This window comes from Pteropus medius, unplaced genomic scaffold (genome assembly GCF_902729225.1).
Source record: "Pteropus medius unplaced genomic scaffold, Ma_sr-lr_union100, whole genome shotgun sequence".
Taxonomy (NCBI): domain Eukaryota; kingdom Metazoa; phylum Chordata; class Mammalia; order Chiroptera; family Pteropodidae; genus Pteropus; species Pteropus medius.
The window spans coordinates 2,053,286-2,072,480 of NW_024354498.1; the positions used below are offsets into that span (position 1 = coordinate 2,053,286).

The window sequence follows — 19,195 nt, forward strand, 5'->3', positions numbered from 1 at the left end:
GCTTGATTAACACATGTACAATCGACATAGATTTTGCACATGAGACAGAGGCAGAAAGTCTGAATATGTAAAAAGCAGAACTAGAGCAGTTCCTGCTCCTGACACTTCTGTTTAACAAACTGTTGACATCTGGGTGTCAGAGAAATCAGGGTAGGTTTGCTCATCTTTTGTAACAAAGAAACATTTATGACCAGAAAAAATTGAGAGAACCAGATTCGCCTCCTGAAGGCTACCTGATGACAAGGAAATAAATTATATGTAAAAGAAAAGAGAAGTAAATGATATAAGAAGAATCTAACAAAGACACAAAATCTGAGAGTCTCAAATGAAGTCACTGTATATAACATGATAATTTTCTTGGCAATGATATGACTGGATCATAGTTAGTAAAATTGTTTTTCTGTCTATTAACTTAATAGCTTTATTTAAAGGAATTTGAAAATAAACAGCTTTTTTTTGTTACCTTTATTTTTAGGTTTGTTGCTCTGATATATTGTACATATTTTCTCATCATAGAATTCTTGCTATGTCAGTGTACTTTGTTCCAAGAGTACTAGCTTTTATCTAAATACCTTTATGGCTAAGAGTATGTATATATCAAGTTCTTATTCTGAGATTTTTGCTATTATAGAATAGACAAGTGGTTTTCTCTCCAAGACAACCACTTCAAATGTTTCTACATCTTCTAGTTTTGCTGCACTGTTCTTGATCTGGAGATTTTTTTTAACAGAAAATCTCTCAAAGAGAATACTGGGTAAAAAATAAAAGTTTAGAAAGTTTTAAAAGTCACTATACGTAATTCGTTTTATAAAAAAAGTAATTGAGAGAGATAAATCATACTCTTCCTTCTCTTCCATACTGAACCATCTAGGAGGACACAATTTTAAGACTAAAAAAGCAAAATTGGTTTTATCTAACAGAAGGAGAAAAGAATTTGATGGGAAGATTTTTTTAAATTCTGTTTGCAGCAGAAATAATATCATCATTATGCTGTCAATTTAGATGGCATTTTCCATAGACTTTTCTGTAGTGCTTTGCTCATCTTGTAAATGAGAAAACCGAGTAAGAGAAAGAAAGCCATTTATGTAAGCTGAGATATGAAAAATAAGGTTTCTGCAGGGCCTGAGTTTGCTGCCACTTCTCCAGAACTGGTTGCCTCAAATGCACCTAGATTAGGTTTGGCTTCTTCCCAGCCCACTGGTGAGGACATTTTGCTAGTATGGTTGAAGGAAGGATGCTAAGAATATTTGTGCACTATCATAGTACCAGACACTGTACCAGATACTTTAGATACATTGTCATTGCAAGGCACTAAAGCTTTTACTCAATTATAAGGATATATATATATATATATATATATATATATATATATATATATATATATGGGGCACAAAGAAGTAGAAAATACAATATCTTCAAAAATAGTTTTTATAGCAAAGAAATTTTTTATAGCAAAGATTTCATATGGCTGTTTCAAGTAGCAGCCATCTGATAAAAATTGAGGATATGATGCTAAAACGCAACTAGATTAACAATTAGTTAAAATAACATGGTGTAGGTATATAGCCTTCTGGTATTCTTCAACAGAGTATGCAAAGACATTTTTTTAAAGAATTATCAAATGTGTTTTATGAAGCAGGAATCCCTTAGGTAAATTAGACATTTTATCCTAATCGTTACTTATATTAGTCAATATTTTGATTGAAGATGGAGAAAAGACTATTTGAAGTTATATTTTCTAACACATGCTTTGGGAAATTAAATAAGTAGGCTGTAAGGATGATACCTTCATAGAGGTGGGCTATACCTTCAGTCCACTCCAGATTTATAATTTAGAAGTTTTCACTTTCCTACTGATCCTCATATAGACCATCATCAGAGAATTTTCAAAGCAGGTTTAACTGGTAGGTGCTTGTAGTGCCGACACAAAAGGAAACCTCAGTGTGTAGTTTCCTACTGTGTCAACTTAGCAAAGCTGGAACTATGTAGCTCAGAATGCCCTTCCCCAACGATCCTGGTTAAGGTTGGCCACAACATGACTGTGTGTGAATTTTGGAGAATACAAGTGAAGCAGCAGTCCTTATGCTCGGAAAGTCAGTGCAGCGTGTAAGTCACTGCCGCAGCTCACATACACTGTCACTTTTCTGCTAGCTCACCTGTGTTGGTATGGGTCAGCAGCAGGGCCTGCAACTCCTTCAACTCTTTTAAGTCTTGAATCAGGAACTCGTGACTCTCCATGGAGGTGGGCTCCAGTTTCGTTGTAGAAGTTGGAGGAAGGGTTCCAGTTTGTGTTCATGGGTTCTAGTTTATCTTGCTCTCCCCGGCGTCACATCCAGATTTTCTTCATGATCACTGGCTCTCTGAGGCATCTTCACTAGGACCTCAGTGGAATAAAATCTAGTCCTTTATTCCATGTCACTTAGTGCTTCTGCTTCATGCATTGAACCCTAACCAATATACTCACTAGTTTCCAAAGAGGACATATGTTTGAATCCTGGAAGGCGTCCTGATTTGCTCCCAGGAAGTAAACTCCTGTCCGTGTAAATAAATTAATTTCTTTTCTATATGGTGTTAAGAATAGTTACTGTGTGCCTAGCACAGTGGAACAAACGTTATATATATGATTTAATTCTAAAATATCCAGGTGAGGTATTATTATCCCCTTTTAATAATGAGAAACTGAGGTTCAGAAATGTGTCTAGGCCTATACAGTTGCCTTAAAGCTCGTGTTTTTACAACTTTTTCTTGGCCATCTTAAAGAAGAATCTTAGAAAAGACAATTTTCTTCTTTAATGTTGAGCCCTTTCACCTGAGTGTGGTTAGATATAATAAGCACTGTCTCTTGAGGCCACTTCAAGTTTATGAAAATAAAAGAATATATGAGCAAATAACTTTTTCTCCTTTTTCCTATGGCAGGAAAATTTGCATATAGTTAATCTAAAATCTTTTGTGTATAAGGAATAGGGATTGAAACACTGATCTATTTCTCAATATTCCATATTGTTTTGGGTTCAAGACTATTAAGATCCTGTTCTTCGCTTAACCTGATACTTGTATCAATGTTAAGAAACAGATTTAGCAATATCATTTAGACTTGAGACTTTAGGTTGAGCTCATGCACTTTGGTCACCGCCAGTTGCTATTTGAGCCAAAAGCCAATGAAGAGTCCACGAAAGCTGCAAATAATTTAACACTGTTCATGGAAAAGTTATCTTCAAGAAATCAGAATGTAACAGTAGTCATAATTATGCCTTAAACTAGAATGTAACAGTAGTCAATAACTGTGCCTTAAACTTCATTCTTACATAAGATCTGGGCTAAGAGACCCAGACACGTAGTTTTCTGAGAGGAATCTTTGGAAGAAATTTGGGTATATACAGCAAATCTTTAGGTTTATAGTTTTGTGACATTACAGGGTGTTGTCAAAGGGATCATATATTTTAGGAGTATGAGTGAAGAATATAATTTGATATGTTATGGTCCTTCAATAAGAGGCTTTAAAGAGTTTTAGGAGTAAAACTGGAGTTTTATTAAACTTGAGATGTTTCATTAAATGAGTTATGGTGGTGAAGTAATAAGGGTACGGTGATGATGGGAGCAAAAGAGGCCTATTTACAACAAAATTTGAGGAAGTTTTTCAGGCTATAAAGCTGGGAGACATAGGTTTACCATATGATAGAGAATGGGGCTTCTTTAACTTCTCTGACTAATGCAGGTAGGTGCCCAAATAGTTCATAATTAGTGACTTTAGCAACCAAACCAAGGGCCTCTCATCAGAATTTATGTTTTATTTTATTTTCTTGAAGGCAACGAGGGATTTGTAATGACTTAAATTTAATAAATTTCAATTTAATAAATTCCTAATTCAATTCTTCTGTGTCCTGTTTTGTATGATGCCTCACTAATTAAGCCAGATTTTGTGTTTTGCTTCCTGGCAGCCATTATCTAACCAAGAACTAGCAGAATGAGACCCCATTTGTTCAAACATGAAACCGAAAGGACTGACTTCAGTTTATCAACAATCTTTTGAAACAACAATTTCTTGAAGTTTTATACAGTGTAAGCAGAAATCTCTCTCAAGAGTGAAGGCATATCAGTGAATCTTTTTATATTGTTTGTATAATGCTTAATTAAACTTAAAAATTTATGTAACAATTTCAATCATTGAAACATTTTCACAATTAATAAAATTTATGAGTTTAATTAGTCTCTTAGGAATTCCATTAAGTCACAAGTCCTATGCATTAAATCTTTTTCAGACTGCCCACACTTTAAGAGCACCACAGAACAAAATAATAAAAGCCAAATGGATTACTTCTGCTGTCAATCAATACAAAAGTACTGGTGCAATAGGTTTTTCAGTATTTCTACACTTTTTTTTTGAAGTCTTTTAATGATTAAATTCCTTTAATTGTTATATGAATATTCAGGTCATCTACTTGATCTTGAGAGAGTTTTGGAGTTTGTGAGTTCTGAGGAATTGGTCCATTTTATCTGAACTATTAAACTTATGTGCGCAGAGTTGTTTGTAGTATTTCCTTATTAGTCTTTTAACATCTATGGGGTTTGAAGCAATAAGTCCTCTTTTATTTCTGATATTGGTAATTTGACTCTTCCTTTTTTTCTCTGTCAGTCTTGCTAGAGCTTTACCAATTTCTTTTTTGATTTTTCAAAAAATGCACAGCTTTTGATTTGATTTTCTTTTGTTTTTGTTTTCAAATTTTATTGATTTCTGCTCTTTATTGTCTTCTTTCTGCTTGCTGATTTTTTGTTGTTCTTTTTCTAATTTCTTCAAGTGGGAGGTTAGATTATAGATTTGACACCTTTCTCATTTTCTGATATAAGTATTTAGCGCTTTAAAATTTCCTCTAAGCATAGGTTGTGTTTTAATCTTCAGTCAGTTCAATTTTCCTTGAGACTTCCTTTTTTTTTTTTTTTACCTACGGAGCATTTAGAAGGGTGTTCCTTTCACATCCAAGTGGTTGGAGACATACTTGCCATTTGTTATTGATTTCTAGTTCGATTCCATTATGATTAGAGGATATACTTTGCATGATTTTAGTTCTTTTAATAGTCAGGGTTGTGTTATAACCCAAGATATGGTTTATCCTGATGAATGTCTCATGCCCTTGAAAAGAATGTGTATCCTGCTGTTGTTGGGAGTCCAATACCGTTGGTGGATAGTTCAGTACTTCTATATTCTTGCTAAGTTTTTGTTTAGTGGCTCTATTAATTACTGAGAGAAGGGTTTTGAAGTCTCCAACTGTAATTGTAGATCTGTCAATTTCTCCTTTTAGTTCTTTGGGATTTTACTTTTAGTATTTTGTATCTTGGTTGTTTGGCGAATGTACATTTAAGATTATTATGTCTTCTTAGTGAATGAATCCTTTTTATAGCTGTTGTGGTAGAAGAGGAGCATGATTTTTTAAAAATGGTTTTCCCCTTGAGAACAGACAGGTATTGTTAAAAGGTTCTATCCTGTTGGGCTGCCCTTTTCCTGGTCATTTGGCTAAAGAGAGGAGGGCTTTATTTTGTTTGTGCCTATTAATGATTTAAGGTTGGAAGCTTTTTTAGGCAAGAACAAATACCCCAGGAGACTCACTGCTAGGTTGTTCTTCAAGTCTGAAGGTCCCTAGCCTGACTGCCTTCTTTGTTTACCTTTCAGGGTCTTTTGATAGGTGATATATATTTTGTCCAGGTATTTTGTAGTTACTATGATTAGTAGGAAAAAGAAAATGAAATGTGTTTTCCACCTTGTATGGAACTGAAAGTTTATATTTGTAAATCTTTAAACACTCAATGAGTATTTCTATTTTTAACAGCCTAGTGTAGCCAGTTCAATTATAAGTACACCAGTTGGTGGTGAATGTGAAAATAGGTGGTGGTGGGAGGGGTGCTGATAGTTTATTTGTTAAAAAAAGCCTTCAAACTATGGAAGCAAATATAACTATTAGTATAAATGGGTCAGGAAACACAAGTGAATTTTCCTCTTAGATTTCTTCATGGACTAGCATACCATAAACTGCTTGTATTTATAGACAAAGGCAAGATTTCTTTTATTCTCTTTTTTTTTTAAACCACCTATCTATATCTAAGGCAGTGGATCTCAACAGTTTTGATTGCCTCCTAAGACAGGCCAACAGACCCTGTGGTTCTTTGTCCTTCCTTTCCAATGGAAACATAACTAGGTGATAGCAATAGAATATGACTGTATAAGTACTATCGGTTATGGATGATTCATACTATCATTTTTAGAAAATTACGGGTAATATGAATCACGATGTGCTAAAAGGTAAAGCAGGGAACCTAAAACAAACTGAAATTAATAGTGATGAAATCTAAAAATAACTTATAATGGAAAAAACCCAGAAACTGAAAACTACGTGTAATTTAAAAAAACTCTGGATGATATTTTAATAGAGCATTGATCCTGAAAACCATGAAGACCCAAACCAATAATAGTACAATCTATTAATGCATTATTTTATGATTATTCAATTTGTAACCTTTTACAATGATTTAGTAGGGTGCTATAAAGTATTAGCTAGTCACAAGTGAAAATGAAAGTCTGTGAAATTATGTATTATTTGCCCATAAGAATCAAGGAAAGGACTGCCATTTCTGCAGCAAGCCTCCGTTACCAGGAGTTTTCGCCAAAAACAGCCCATACTTTGAGAATCACTGCCCTAGTGAAGGGGCCCAATGGGAAACACTTTTCAAAGTCTCCGCTATTCCCATGTAGGGCTTTGCCAGTGTTACTATGAATTTGGCATTCACACTCTAGAAATAATCAAGTCATCCATAAGAACCAGAGAGTACATACAAATATGATCACAGCAATATTTAGAATGGATGTCTAACATGTCTGCATGCACTCTGGTGAGGAGAAACATCATGTCACACTGTACTATGGCTGTCACGTAGGTGAATAAAGTCAAAATGCAGAGAAAGTGGTTGTTATAAACAACTATTAGCTCAGATATGGCTTTCTAGCCACTAAAATTAACTGCCCTCTTACTCTATCTACACTGATGTTGAAACAATGCATCTAAGTCAAGCAGCTATTAGACAAACCAACCTTTGTAATTGCAGAAAAATTTAACTATAAATGTTTATATGATGGCAATATAGCATATTTTCATCTGTGTGATAATAATAGCTCTGTCTTCTCTATAGATGGTAAAAGCCTTATGAGCAGAAATGGCTTTATTCATCTAAAGACGTGAATTTTGGAGCCAGAATGCATAGACTTATATTTCAAGTTTGCTATGTTTTAGCTGTATGACCATAAGTAAAGTATATTCTGTTTTAGTTCTGCAATTAGATACAATAATAGCAACCTTGCAAGGTCAGTTTGAGGATCCAGTGAGATAATACATGTAAGTTCTTACCATAGAAACTTAATAAGCAATTGGTAAATGGTAGCTATTATTAGTAGTAACAGTGGCAATATTATTATGTTTATATATATTCCATAGCACTTAGATTGGGCTTTACACATGGCTGACACTATTGGAATTGGTGTTGAGTTGCTGCTAAATTATGTTATTTTTTGAGGGGCAACATAGTGTGCTAACTAGGAGGCAGACTGCCAATGTTCAAATCCCAGCTCTACCACTTACTTATTTACTTAATCCATGTGCCTCAGCTTCCTAATCTGTAAAATGGGGATGACACCAGCACCTTTCTCATAGGGTTGTTATGAGTAAATGAGTTAAAATTTATAAATTACTTAAAATAGTGTCTGTTTCATATTTATTTACTTGTTAAATTTAACAAAACAAAATGTCTTTTAACAGCTCTCTACCTCCTTCCTCCAGGAATTCCACCAAAAATCCCTTCCCAAATTGATGAAAATGGCTAAAGGCACTTATCAGAAGTAAAACAACAACTGAATGTTTGCAGTTATACCCTAAATAACTAAGACAAGCCACACAAATGTTGAAATGTTATGAAGGGAATTATCCAGATTTTTGAACACCTACTCAAAATCTGTTTTAAATAAGCCGTCTAAAATCACAATATTCAGTTTATCAAAGTATACCTGCATATCGCCTGGATTCACAATCAAATTTTACTTCTCTGGCATCTCAGCATATAGATTTAAAATAAATTGTTATTTTGCTTATCGATTTAGTTAACAGCTTTAATATGTTAGCAAGTTATCATATGTATGTCATAATAAGGGAAAAAAAGTCCTGAATCTAACTATTTTTTATCTAAAGGCTTTTACCATGACATTTGAATCACACACTCACAGACACGCACATTGCTGTCTGCCTTTTCTTCATGTGTTTTCAGGTCAGATGAGAGCTTTGGCAGCTAACAACTCCCACATTTTTAGAGAGAGAATCAGAATAGATAAAGCTGTATTCTTGAAAAATGCCATAACATACTTGTCTGACAGGCATATTGCGACCTCCACAATGAGATAGCAGTGATAGGAAGAAAGCAAGAAGTAGCTGGAGTTTAAGCTCTGAGCTGCAGGAGTTGGGGCAGGGGTGGAGGAGGAGCTAATCCTCTTACACTGACGGCATCTGTGGAGCAGGAAAGTCTTGCAAATCACCTGATCGAAGGTGCAAACCGGGACCTGCTTTGATAGGGAGCCCAGCATGGTGATTGTAAGTTACTAGGTGCTTCCAGTACTCTTTTAAATGGGGTGGGTGGCCAGAGATAGGTTCAACATGGTCTGTGGTCTGTAGTAGTAAATCAGCCAGACGCCCCTTGGAGGACCCAATAATGGCAGGGTTCCAATTAGAGCGAAATTGAATATTAATCGGTAAAACGAAGTAGAATTAGTCATATGGACTAGACAAACATGATGGAAGACATTCAGAGCCCTACGGTCCTCCCCAGGCACATGAGACACCAGTGTATGGTAATCAGTTCCTGGCAATTCTCACTCCAACTGAAGGCCTGTTTGTGCTGGGCAGGGCTGGCCTAGGATATGGACGTGGCTCTGTTTGCAGGCTGAGGTCATCAACTGAGAGATACTGAGAAACACATTATAGTTCCTGTCACATTTACTCACTCATTCATTCACTTTTCATCACATTTTTATTGAGTGCTTATGAGGAACAATACCTATTAGTGTTCAAATATAGTGCTGAAAAATGGAGAAACTGCTTCTCTCATGAACATGAACATGCTCCCCTGACCACGTTCAGGGGAGAAAGACGCCAAGCAGATGATCACATAAATAAATATATAATTATAAATCATAAGAAAGGTTTTGAAGAAAATATAGTGGTCAGGGCAAGTGTCTCTGCAATTTCAGGTTTAGATAGGAGTCAGCCGGGGGAAAGAAGGGATGAAAGTATTCTCAGCAGAAGGAACAGAATGTCCAAAAGTAAGGGTTGGCAAAAACTGGCGCATGATCAGAGTAGTTTGCGTATAGTGAATACTTCCCTTTTAAATAAGTTTAAGAAAAAATATATAAACTAGAGTAACAAATATATGGAATTAATAAAATAAAATTGTGTATTTTGCAATATCATAAACTTCTAAATCTTCTTTATTATATTAACGTTTCTGTCCTAATTGCTAAAAGGAATGAGTCAAACACTACAGCCAAACTGTATCTGCCCTGCTTTGTGTATTTTTCTTGGGCTGCTTTCTAAAATAGACCAATGGGGATTATAATCTAGGTCTCCTTATAAGGAAAATCTACTCCCGCCACACTTTTATTAAATTGTTTAAGGGTATTTAATGCTGATATGATCCTGCTATTAAATTCAACTAAATTTTCTCCAAATTTGAACTCATTCTGAATTTGAACTCAGACCACATGGAGCTAGTATTACAGCAGAGATAGCAGCCTATGAAACACAGTACTAAATCTTCATAGTCTTCCACTTAAGTCTTACTCCATTAAAAATGGCTGAGTTATCCAAAGGAATAATTGGTAAGAATAAAGATTAGTGGTTCATCATGAAGGTGATTAGATTACAAATTGATATTGATATTGTGTTTCAAGAAATTTAAGATGAGGAAAAATTCTTTCATTTTTAAATAAGTGTGTATGAACAGGTAAAAAAAAGTAAAACAAGAATCTCTGTGAAATATAAGAAGCAATCATTTAAATGTATGTTGTTCTGGCTCCAAGGTCCAGGCAATTTTAACAATAATACTCTGTAGTCTCAGCAATAGATCATGCAGAATAACTACTTGTGCTTTCTAACAGCAGCTGCTCTGTATGTTTTTCTAAATTTCATAAAAAATAGTAACAGAGAAAAACAGAAATCTGTGCAGAAATCAATCTAGGTACTGGAAAACTTATTTAAATCAGCATATGAGGGTACATGTTTCTTAAAGTCAACTTTTTCTTCAAAGTTCACACATTGAGTCATTAAAGCACAAATCTGTCCATGTATGGAATGCCTATCATTCACGGAATACCAAGGTAGTGTGTTGAAAGATCACTGGAGTAGGTGATTTGGGTTCTAGTTCTTACTCTTGCACTTTTTTTTTGCAAAACAGCTTTGGGCAAATCACTTAATCTTTCAGAATTTGAGTTCTACCATTTGCAAATACAGTTGTTGTGAGGTTCAAAAGACACAACCAAATATGGAAACCCCTTTGATAACTGTGAAAGTACTAAACAAGTGCAATGCAATGTCCTCAAGGGAACTTAATGTCTAGGAGAAAACCCATGAGAGAGTGTTCTCTTTTCTTTTTGAACACTGGTTATAGGCATCTAAGAAGGTCTTTGGGGCTAACAAATCTTTTTAACTTATTTTAAACCAGAGAATACAGTTAGAAAGCTTCCAGCCTTCTATTCTGGGGTTAGTGGGTTAATGGTACATGGGAGGATTTCCCCCATCATTAACAATATCCTTTATTCCGTGCTGTCTCTCTGTCAAAAATCAGTTGAGATAAATATTATCTATCTTGGAAATATCATGTTATAGTCAGGTCATATAACAAAAGTAGGAGGCAAAAGTAGATTCTTATTTCTTTCTTGGAATAAAATTCTAGAATTGAAGTCACTAGACCAGATTCTTGAAACATATAACTAAATAATGACCTTTGAGGAGGTGGTAACAATTTATACTTCTAGGGAATAATCATGATATTCCTGATTATCAGTTTGAGTCACCTTTTAGTATCTTCCAAAATTTAATAACTCAAAATCCACAAGACTTGGCTTTTTATTTTCCTTCCTCACACAGTATGCTCCTGTCTAGACATACATGACAGAATGGCACAGACTGAGTGTTTAAACGCGCCTCGAATGGCTTATTGCTCTTCCTTCAATGGCTTATTGCTCCTCTTAGGATAAATCCCAACTTTAATAGTTTACACTCTCTGGATAAAGTGGCCTCTTCCTCCCTCTCCAGCCTCATCTCTCACTATCCACTTCTCTCTTGAATAGGCTAGCTGTCTCTTACGTTTAGATCTTTGTTCAGACTGTTACTTATGACTGGAACAGCAGATTCTAGAGGGAGCTCGACGTTCAGACAACCTTTCTGACTAGTGACAGCTGAAGTGACTCCTTTCATATAGCTAAGAGTATTGACTTCAGACTGACTACAAATACATGTGGAGAAAATAATTTGTCAGTCATTCAGAGAAGCAGGTTTTGATATGGGTACTATTATCTTGGGGAGGAAGAGGCTTAGGTGTGTGTAACTGGGGACCAGGAGGACAGAATGAGCACCTAGTGTACTCCTACTTTGACCCAAATAAATGAAAACATTTTTCTACACTCTAGTTTTATGAGAGAGCTATAGAATAAGTAGATGATTTAAAAAATTTACTCAGAAAACCAACACAAGTATAAGTTATTAAATCTTTCAAATCTTGTATACCTAGATGCTATACCTTCTACAGCAGTGGACAGATAAAAATTTTTTGATACTCTGAGCATTAAGTACAGTTGTTCAAATTGGAGTCCATATTTTTCAAGGGCTTTTAATAGGAAGCTATAGTTCCACTGGCGTGCGCACGTGTGTGCGCGCGCGCGCACACACACACAGACACACACAATTCCTTTTTAATCAAAATGGTATAAAATGAGTTCATTTTGTGAACTGAATGTTCTGGTTAACAAGATTCTCAGCCTCCACATTGCCACTGTCCTAATTTCTCATCATCTTTTGGCCTGGGCTTAATGGCCCTGCCTTTGGCCTCATATATCTTGACTAACGCTCTGCATGAGAGAGATCCATCTTATCATGCAAGTCCCCAGCTCAAAATTCTTCAGTAGCTCTTTATCACTGCAGGAAAGAGTCTAATACTTTATCATAAAATTCCTGATCTAAGCCCACCTACCTCTCTAGGCCCATCTACTGCCCCCTCCTCATGTGCTTTCTCTCCAATTTTAACAAACCAGTCATTCTGAGCCATGGGAACTCCCTAGAATATAACAGTTTCACACATTTGTGGCACACCTCTATATGTCTTCCCACAATACTATCACCAATAATACTACATTCATTCTTCACGCGAATGCTACCCATTCTGAAGCCTATTTTTACTTCCCCTGAAGGCTAAGATCCTCCTTCTCCTATGTTCCTCCAATACTTCTTGCAACCACTCATTACAACCCTCAAATTATGTTGGGACTCATCGTGTTTCTCACCATGTGATATGCTATGTTTTCCCATTTTTTACCTCAAGCACCATGCTCCAAGTCTAATAAGTGTTCATTTTTAAATAAAATCATGAATATATTAAAAATCTTTAAGGTTGAATTTTATAGCTATCTATTTACTGTGTATTATTACACTGATGATTAATCAGCTAATTATTATTCTCCATCAGTTCTGTACATATTAGGTTATTTTATTAAAAATCTAACCTGCTATAACATTTGAACTCATTGAACACATGAACTGAAGAATGAATCAATAAGCCATCATGCTTTTTTAAAGAGCATATACTCTAAACTTAAGATCTTTTGTGAAATCTGGCACTAGGATAAAAATAAATAATCTGGAATTTACCTCAAAGAGTCTCCCAATAAAAGCTGTATCGCAGAGTCTGAAATTTTACTTACATGGTATAGTGTGGTCTCTGGCACAGGCGTGCCCATGATGTCTTGTCTCAGTGCATCCATTTGCAAACTAGGTAGCAATGAATAGTGAGTCGGGCTACTACTCTTATCGCCCTTCTTTTTAGACTTCTTCCCCGTGTCTTTTTTGCTGTTTCTCTGAAACATGTATTCTTCTTGAGCAATTTTTTCATTGCTCATATATCGGAGTAGAGAGTTTTCTATATAAAAAGAGATAAATACACCAATATAAATACACAAATATTCCAAATTTACCATTCTTTCCTAATTGTGCTATTAGATTTCACTTCAGAAATGTAATTTGATGTGATTTATAAAATATCTATGTAGTAGAAATATAAAGGATCCTAACTATCTGGGATCATCGGGCAAAAAGAAATAGACAGCCTATAGATTTTATGTCCAAGTTTTCTCTCTGGACCAACTATATCAGAATCACCTGCCGAACCTGAATCAGAAGTTCTGGGTGTGTGGCTCATAAAAATTTTAACAAGCTCCCCCAAAGGATTCTGCTAAAAATTGATAACAAACATTTACCTTTGGTAGGCTATGTAGCATTTTTGGAGATGTTAAAGTCCATATTATGAACAACAGTCAGGAAACTTAGTTTATAAAATTTAAGCTTAAATTGATAGTCAGTATTTAGTACTTCATAAAGTTTTTTTTTTCCCTAAAGATGTCACTATCATATGAAATTCCAAAAGAGTGACTCAGAGATGGCATATGATGAGTATTTCTCTTTTTATTTTTTTCTTGATTACTTCTATAAAACAAACAAGGTTAGAAACTAAAGTTTGGAATATGGAATGAACACACAGATGTAAAGGGATCTATCAATGTTCCTGTTTTTACCAACATTTTCAAAAATGCCCACTCCATAAAATAAGTGTTAAGTGACTAATGAAGCAGATATTCATGCTTGATTATCCCTGGGTGGTCTGTGGATTTGCGTAGTAACAAAATAAATTCTGTACATTGGCAAGAAATAACAGGCAAATGGGTTAAACCTATCGTGAAGGAATCTTAGTGAGCTTAGGTTTTATGAATCGTTTTTTGCTTTGTTTTATTTTTCATCTATAACTTTATGGTTCTTGATTTCAGAAAGTGGAAGTAACAGCATGAATCTACTGGGCCCAAATCAGATCTACATTGCTTCAACCCCCCTTTAGTAGTGAGACTTTCAGTTGCTCTCTTTACTGCTCACCTCAATAGCAGGATAAGTGAACATAAAAACTTACTTTTGGAAGATACTTCAAGTGTAGCCCACCCCCAAAGTCAGAAGATAACCCTGAACAGCAAACAGTAGAGAGAAAAAAAAGCAAAGCAGGTTTTTTTTTTTCCCCAAATCTATATGATTTTCATTAGTCACTGGCCCAGTTTCTATTAGCTTTTACCCATGTGCTTCAATGCTCATTTTAAGGTTGCACTCATATAAAAGTAGTGAAGTTGCACTGCGGACCAATGGGGACTGATCACGAACTCTTTCTATTCACTGAACTTTTATGCAGTTTCACACTTCTGACCTTGTTTTCCAAATATTAACTTTCAAATAACAATCAGATATTCATTTTTTACACTGTACTTATCTACCCTGAATCCCTAAGGAGGCATTCAGAGAAGATATCTATTTAATAATAGATCAATATAGTCAAATGTTGGTCTGAGTTGGTTTGGGTGTACCACAAAGTCACTGAAAGAATGAAAATTTTTCCACTGAATCCATAACATCCTATTTAAAGAACATTTAAATTTGCTTTTTGTTCCAACAACCCAGCCTACACTGAAATTCTAGAACACTTACCTCTTCTACTATCTCTCTTCATCTTATTTGGATCTTCATAGTCCCCCACCCAATTATATTCCACTGGCATAGATATAGGTCGTAGCTTGCCTAAACACAGAGAACAAAATTCACATCACATTGTTTTTCTTCCCCATGTCCGCTTAAACTTACACTGACTTTTAGCTACAGTCTGCAAAACACACTCACTCATATGCAACATTATGGTTGGCATTTGTGTAGATGAAAAATATGTGTGTTTTGAGCCAGAAGGTGAAACTGCCTGTGGCAATTGGCCAGGTGATAATTCAAACATAAGGCACTTTTGATAAATAATAGAGAACAGCCTAGGCCTGCTCTCTTAGGAGCCCTAGACTTTGAGGGTGGTCCTTTACAAAGAGGATCATTATTTTAGTGATTTTTACTTCATTTTCAGTACCTGGATTTGTCTTATTCCTAAATGCCCACATGTCTAGGTCTTGAAAGCCAATCTCCTAGATAGTAGCCCCTTGTGTTCAACCTGCATGCCAGGGCATTAACCCATTGTTTTATGTTAGACCATCACAATGTTAACTTCCCATTTTCACTGCCTTCTAACTCTTATTACCATATATTTTGGACACCACCATGCTTCAACAATATGCCTAGAATCTTTTTCAAGGCCTATTACTGGGTCTGCTGTAAGCATTTCTTTTGCTATTTTGAATAAGTTTAGTTTCCAGGTCCAAGTATTCATTGCTTTGGCCTGTCTCATTTCCCTCTGGGTCTGTATTCTTACTAAACAGCATTATACTTTAGCAAGCAGAACTCATGGCATAGACTTCAAGGATAGGTTTTTGCTGAGATTGCAGTATATTATTTTTGATTAACTTGAAATTCCCAAATCACAGAACAGCCAAAGAAAATCATACAAAAGTTTTAAAAGGATACGTAGCATAATGCCTGGAATACAATAGTTGCTTAATAAATTTTGAATGAATGTAAAGCAAAGACTCACACAGGACTGGATCGTAATAATAATAATTATGATGATGACAAAAATACTACTAACATTTATATATCATTTACCATATGCCACATACTAAGGGTTTTATAAGTATTAAAATGTTTAATCCTCATAATTGAGAAATATACTATCATTACCCTCATTTTACCAGATTAGGAAACTGAGACAGGTTATATAACTTGCCCAAGCACACACGGTTGGTAAGTATGTAGTACCAGGGTTTAAACCCAGGCACCCAAATATTACTTCTGCCATAATTCTTAGTGACTTCCATATTCACCCTCCAATATTCTGGCCTCTCAGTTCCTTGAGGCTTTTTCTTCTACCCATTCCTGTGGTCATATGCTCTATCTTATCATTTGCAAAGGCTGTAATCCCTCCCAGAATCCCATTTTCCAACTACCACCTTCTGTGTTACCAGCACGCCCACACAGCACTCCAAGTCCAACAATCCTTCCTCCTTTAACTACCGATCTTCCTACCTTCCAACACTTCTCAGTCACCGTATGTCTTCCTCACTTCCCTCCTTGCCCAGCTAAATTTCACAATCGATTACTATGATCAGTCCATGTGTTTAAAAAAATTCCATTAGGAGACTTCTAATTCTGTTCTTAAAGAAATGTGCCAACTTTATGGCTTTTTATTATGTATACTGATAGAGTTTACTTAATATATTTTGCTAAACTCTTTGAAAGTCTGAGGACGAGCTAGACACGATAAAATTATTAATGAACCAAAAAAGGTAGTGTTTATTTAATGGCTTCCTTTCAAGGTGTGCAAACAACTTTACAAACGATCACCTAAGATTTCAAAATTCACATGGAGTAGATCTCTATACTTTCACAGAGGAAATTTGGGTGAGTTGATGCAGGTCAATATATTCTGCCTAACTGGGTGGGAGAGGAGGGTAAAGATTTCAAGGAGGGTCTTCTTTGTCATATCTATTCAACTGCTTTGCAGAATTAGTCCTCTAGATTTTCAATGTTATGAATGATGTATTTTCAAACATTCTTTAGTGTTTGGGTTTTAAAACAAACTTCATGGGCACTGAAACTGAAGCAGTACATAGCGCTAACACTGTTTCTACATGTCACCCAGAAAATCTTCTGAAAAGTGAAAAATCCAATAAATAAGCAGTTGTTTTACTCACTCTATATGTTATACACACACACATATACATACATATATAAACTAGTTTGATACTTTTTGAAGAATTGATTGAAGTATATGTGCACAAAAACAAGAAGAAACATACTTCACACACAGGATACAAAAAACATAATTGTATTCATTGTATTTTGGGGCCATCTTCTCTGAGATTCCCATGGAGATAAGTCATTGAGGAATGCAATTAAGTCTTTGATATGTCTGGTTATATCATTAACCACAGGGAAAAAACCTGAAGATTTAAAAACTGACTTTTCATGGAGTAATTTTTTTAAACAGAGGTATACTATAAACTACTAACACAAAATTGAGGAAAATATATTGAATTAGACAAAGAAACTGAGATAAAAAGTCTTAATTAAAATTTATTTTGGAAAACATCAAGCCTTTGCATTTACTAGTTGTAAAGTTATGAATTTAGCAATGTAAATCAAAATACATACTTCAAAAAGTAAAGTGTATTATTTATTTAAAGAAATAATGTTGCTTATAAGTATTGCTCCTTTTATAAATTTTTCATTGTACTAAAATATTGAAATAGACTTAATAAATAACATTCTTAAATAAATAGCAGTCCTTGGCAAAATGGCTCAAATTATTTCTAATTCTAAATACACAGATCTTTGATTATAGCTTGGAAATGTTTACCATTGCATGTATATACCAGCATTTTAATTTCATAAGACAGCAAAGTTCATATGGAAAAATAACTTTATGGTTTGATGCTGTAGTGCTGTTGGTAAAGAAAAAAAGAGTACTATAAGCATGATTGTTAGATTTAAATGAAATACACACTATTAATAAATTCAAAGTATTTTTAAGCTTGTATAACTTTTCAAGGCTCATTAAATTAAATACAATTGACTCATACCTATGCAAACGTACATAAATTAATATACGTGAAAATAATCTGGAAAATTTGAAGGTGTCTCTCTAGGTAACAACACCAGTTCATGATTAAAATTAATAATAATAGTCAAGAATGTAGTAAAAAAATGAAGATAAGAGCCCATTTAAAAATTTTGCTGACCATTTCCTCTTAGAATAATTTTTTACTCCTCTAAGCATAAAACATTTATTAATTGTAGAGTTTATTTGATACCCTATCATAAGCCCTGTGATAGCTCTATGCTAGTGTCTCATAATTAAACTATTATTATGTTACTTGGCTTTTCATACTGGTTGCACATCTGGAACTTTCTAACTAGGATTTCCATAGAGGCAGGAATTGTGTTCTGTTTTTCTTACTGTATTCTAAAAATGCAATAAAGGTAAAAGATAAGTATTTCTGGATTTTGTTTGCATTTTATTCTGAAATTGATGGCAAGCAGCTTATTATAAATTATATATAGCTACAGTTAAATTCAGATAGAACACTAAATGTAATTTTAAGAATACTGACAATGATGGAGTGCTTTACAGTGATCTATCTAAAATATGTAGCTGCTATGCTTTAACAATAGTATACAGAATTGGTTGAAAATAAACTTTTCCTTAGATAATAAAGCATTTTTGGTGCTATTACAAATGCTACAGTTCCCTTGAACAGAATTAACTGCTCACTCTCCTACGTTCCCTTAGATCTTTTCTAGTGCCTTTGGTATATATGATCCTTATTATACTGTAGTGTATCTGTCTGTTTATAAGTTTTTCTGCTTTTTTGCAGGAGCTTATATATCTTTGTTACAAATGGTCCTAGCAAAGACCCTGGCCCAGAGCAGGTATTCATTAAATTTTTTTCGAATGCTTGAATGAAAGGATATTAGACATTAAGGATATTCCAAATTATTGGGTTGTTCATTGGATCCTAGCCCCTCTTACCTACTGTCCTGAGCAACTCTCCCTTCTTTCTCCTGCTGCATCAATTTTTCCCTTTCTACTCAATGATTCCCATTAGCACACAAACCTGCTGTAATTTCTCCTATCTTAAACAAACAAACAACTCTCTTCACCCCCAAAGCACAACCCAACTACCACCTTATTTCTCTGCTTCCTTTTACAGAAAATCTCCTAAAAGCCTTGTTTATATTCTCAGTCTCCAATTCATTGCCTCTTCCTTTCTCTTTTTTCTAGCTTTATTGAGGTAAGGTTAAAAAATAAAAATGTTATATATTAAGATTGTACAACATAATTTTTAAGTTGCACAGTGTGATGATTTAATATACATATATATTGTGAAATGATTACCACAATCAAGTTAACCCATCCTTCACCTCACATAGTTACT

General features: G+C 34.7%; 1 protein-coding gene across 1 annotated transcript in view; it reads right to left on the reverse strand.

Annotated features, from left to right (window-relative positions):
- CNKSR2 (connector enhancer of kinase suppressor of Ras 2) overlaps positions 1 to 19,195 on the reverse strand; it is a 265,051-nt gene that overhangs the window by 69,884 nt on the left and 175,972 nt on the right. The window contains exons 12-14 of the mRNA XM_039852288.1: positions 14,817 to 14,906; positions 13,001 to 13,215; positions 12,274 to 12,357 (exon numbers count right to left, since the gene is read on the reverse strand). Of these exons, the coding sequence (XP_039708222.1) occupies positions 12,274 to 12,357; positions 13,001 to 13,215; positions 14,817 to 14,906 (389 nt within the window). The remainder of the gene's footprint in view (positions 1 to 12,273; positions 12,358 to 13,000; positions 13,216 to 14,816; positions 14,907 to 19,195) is intronic.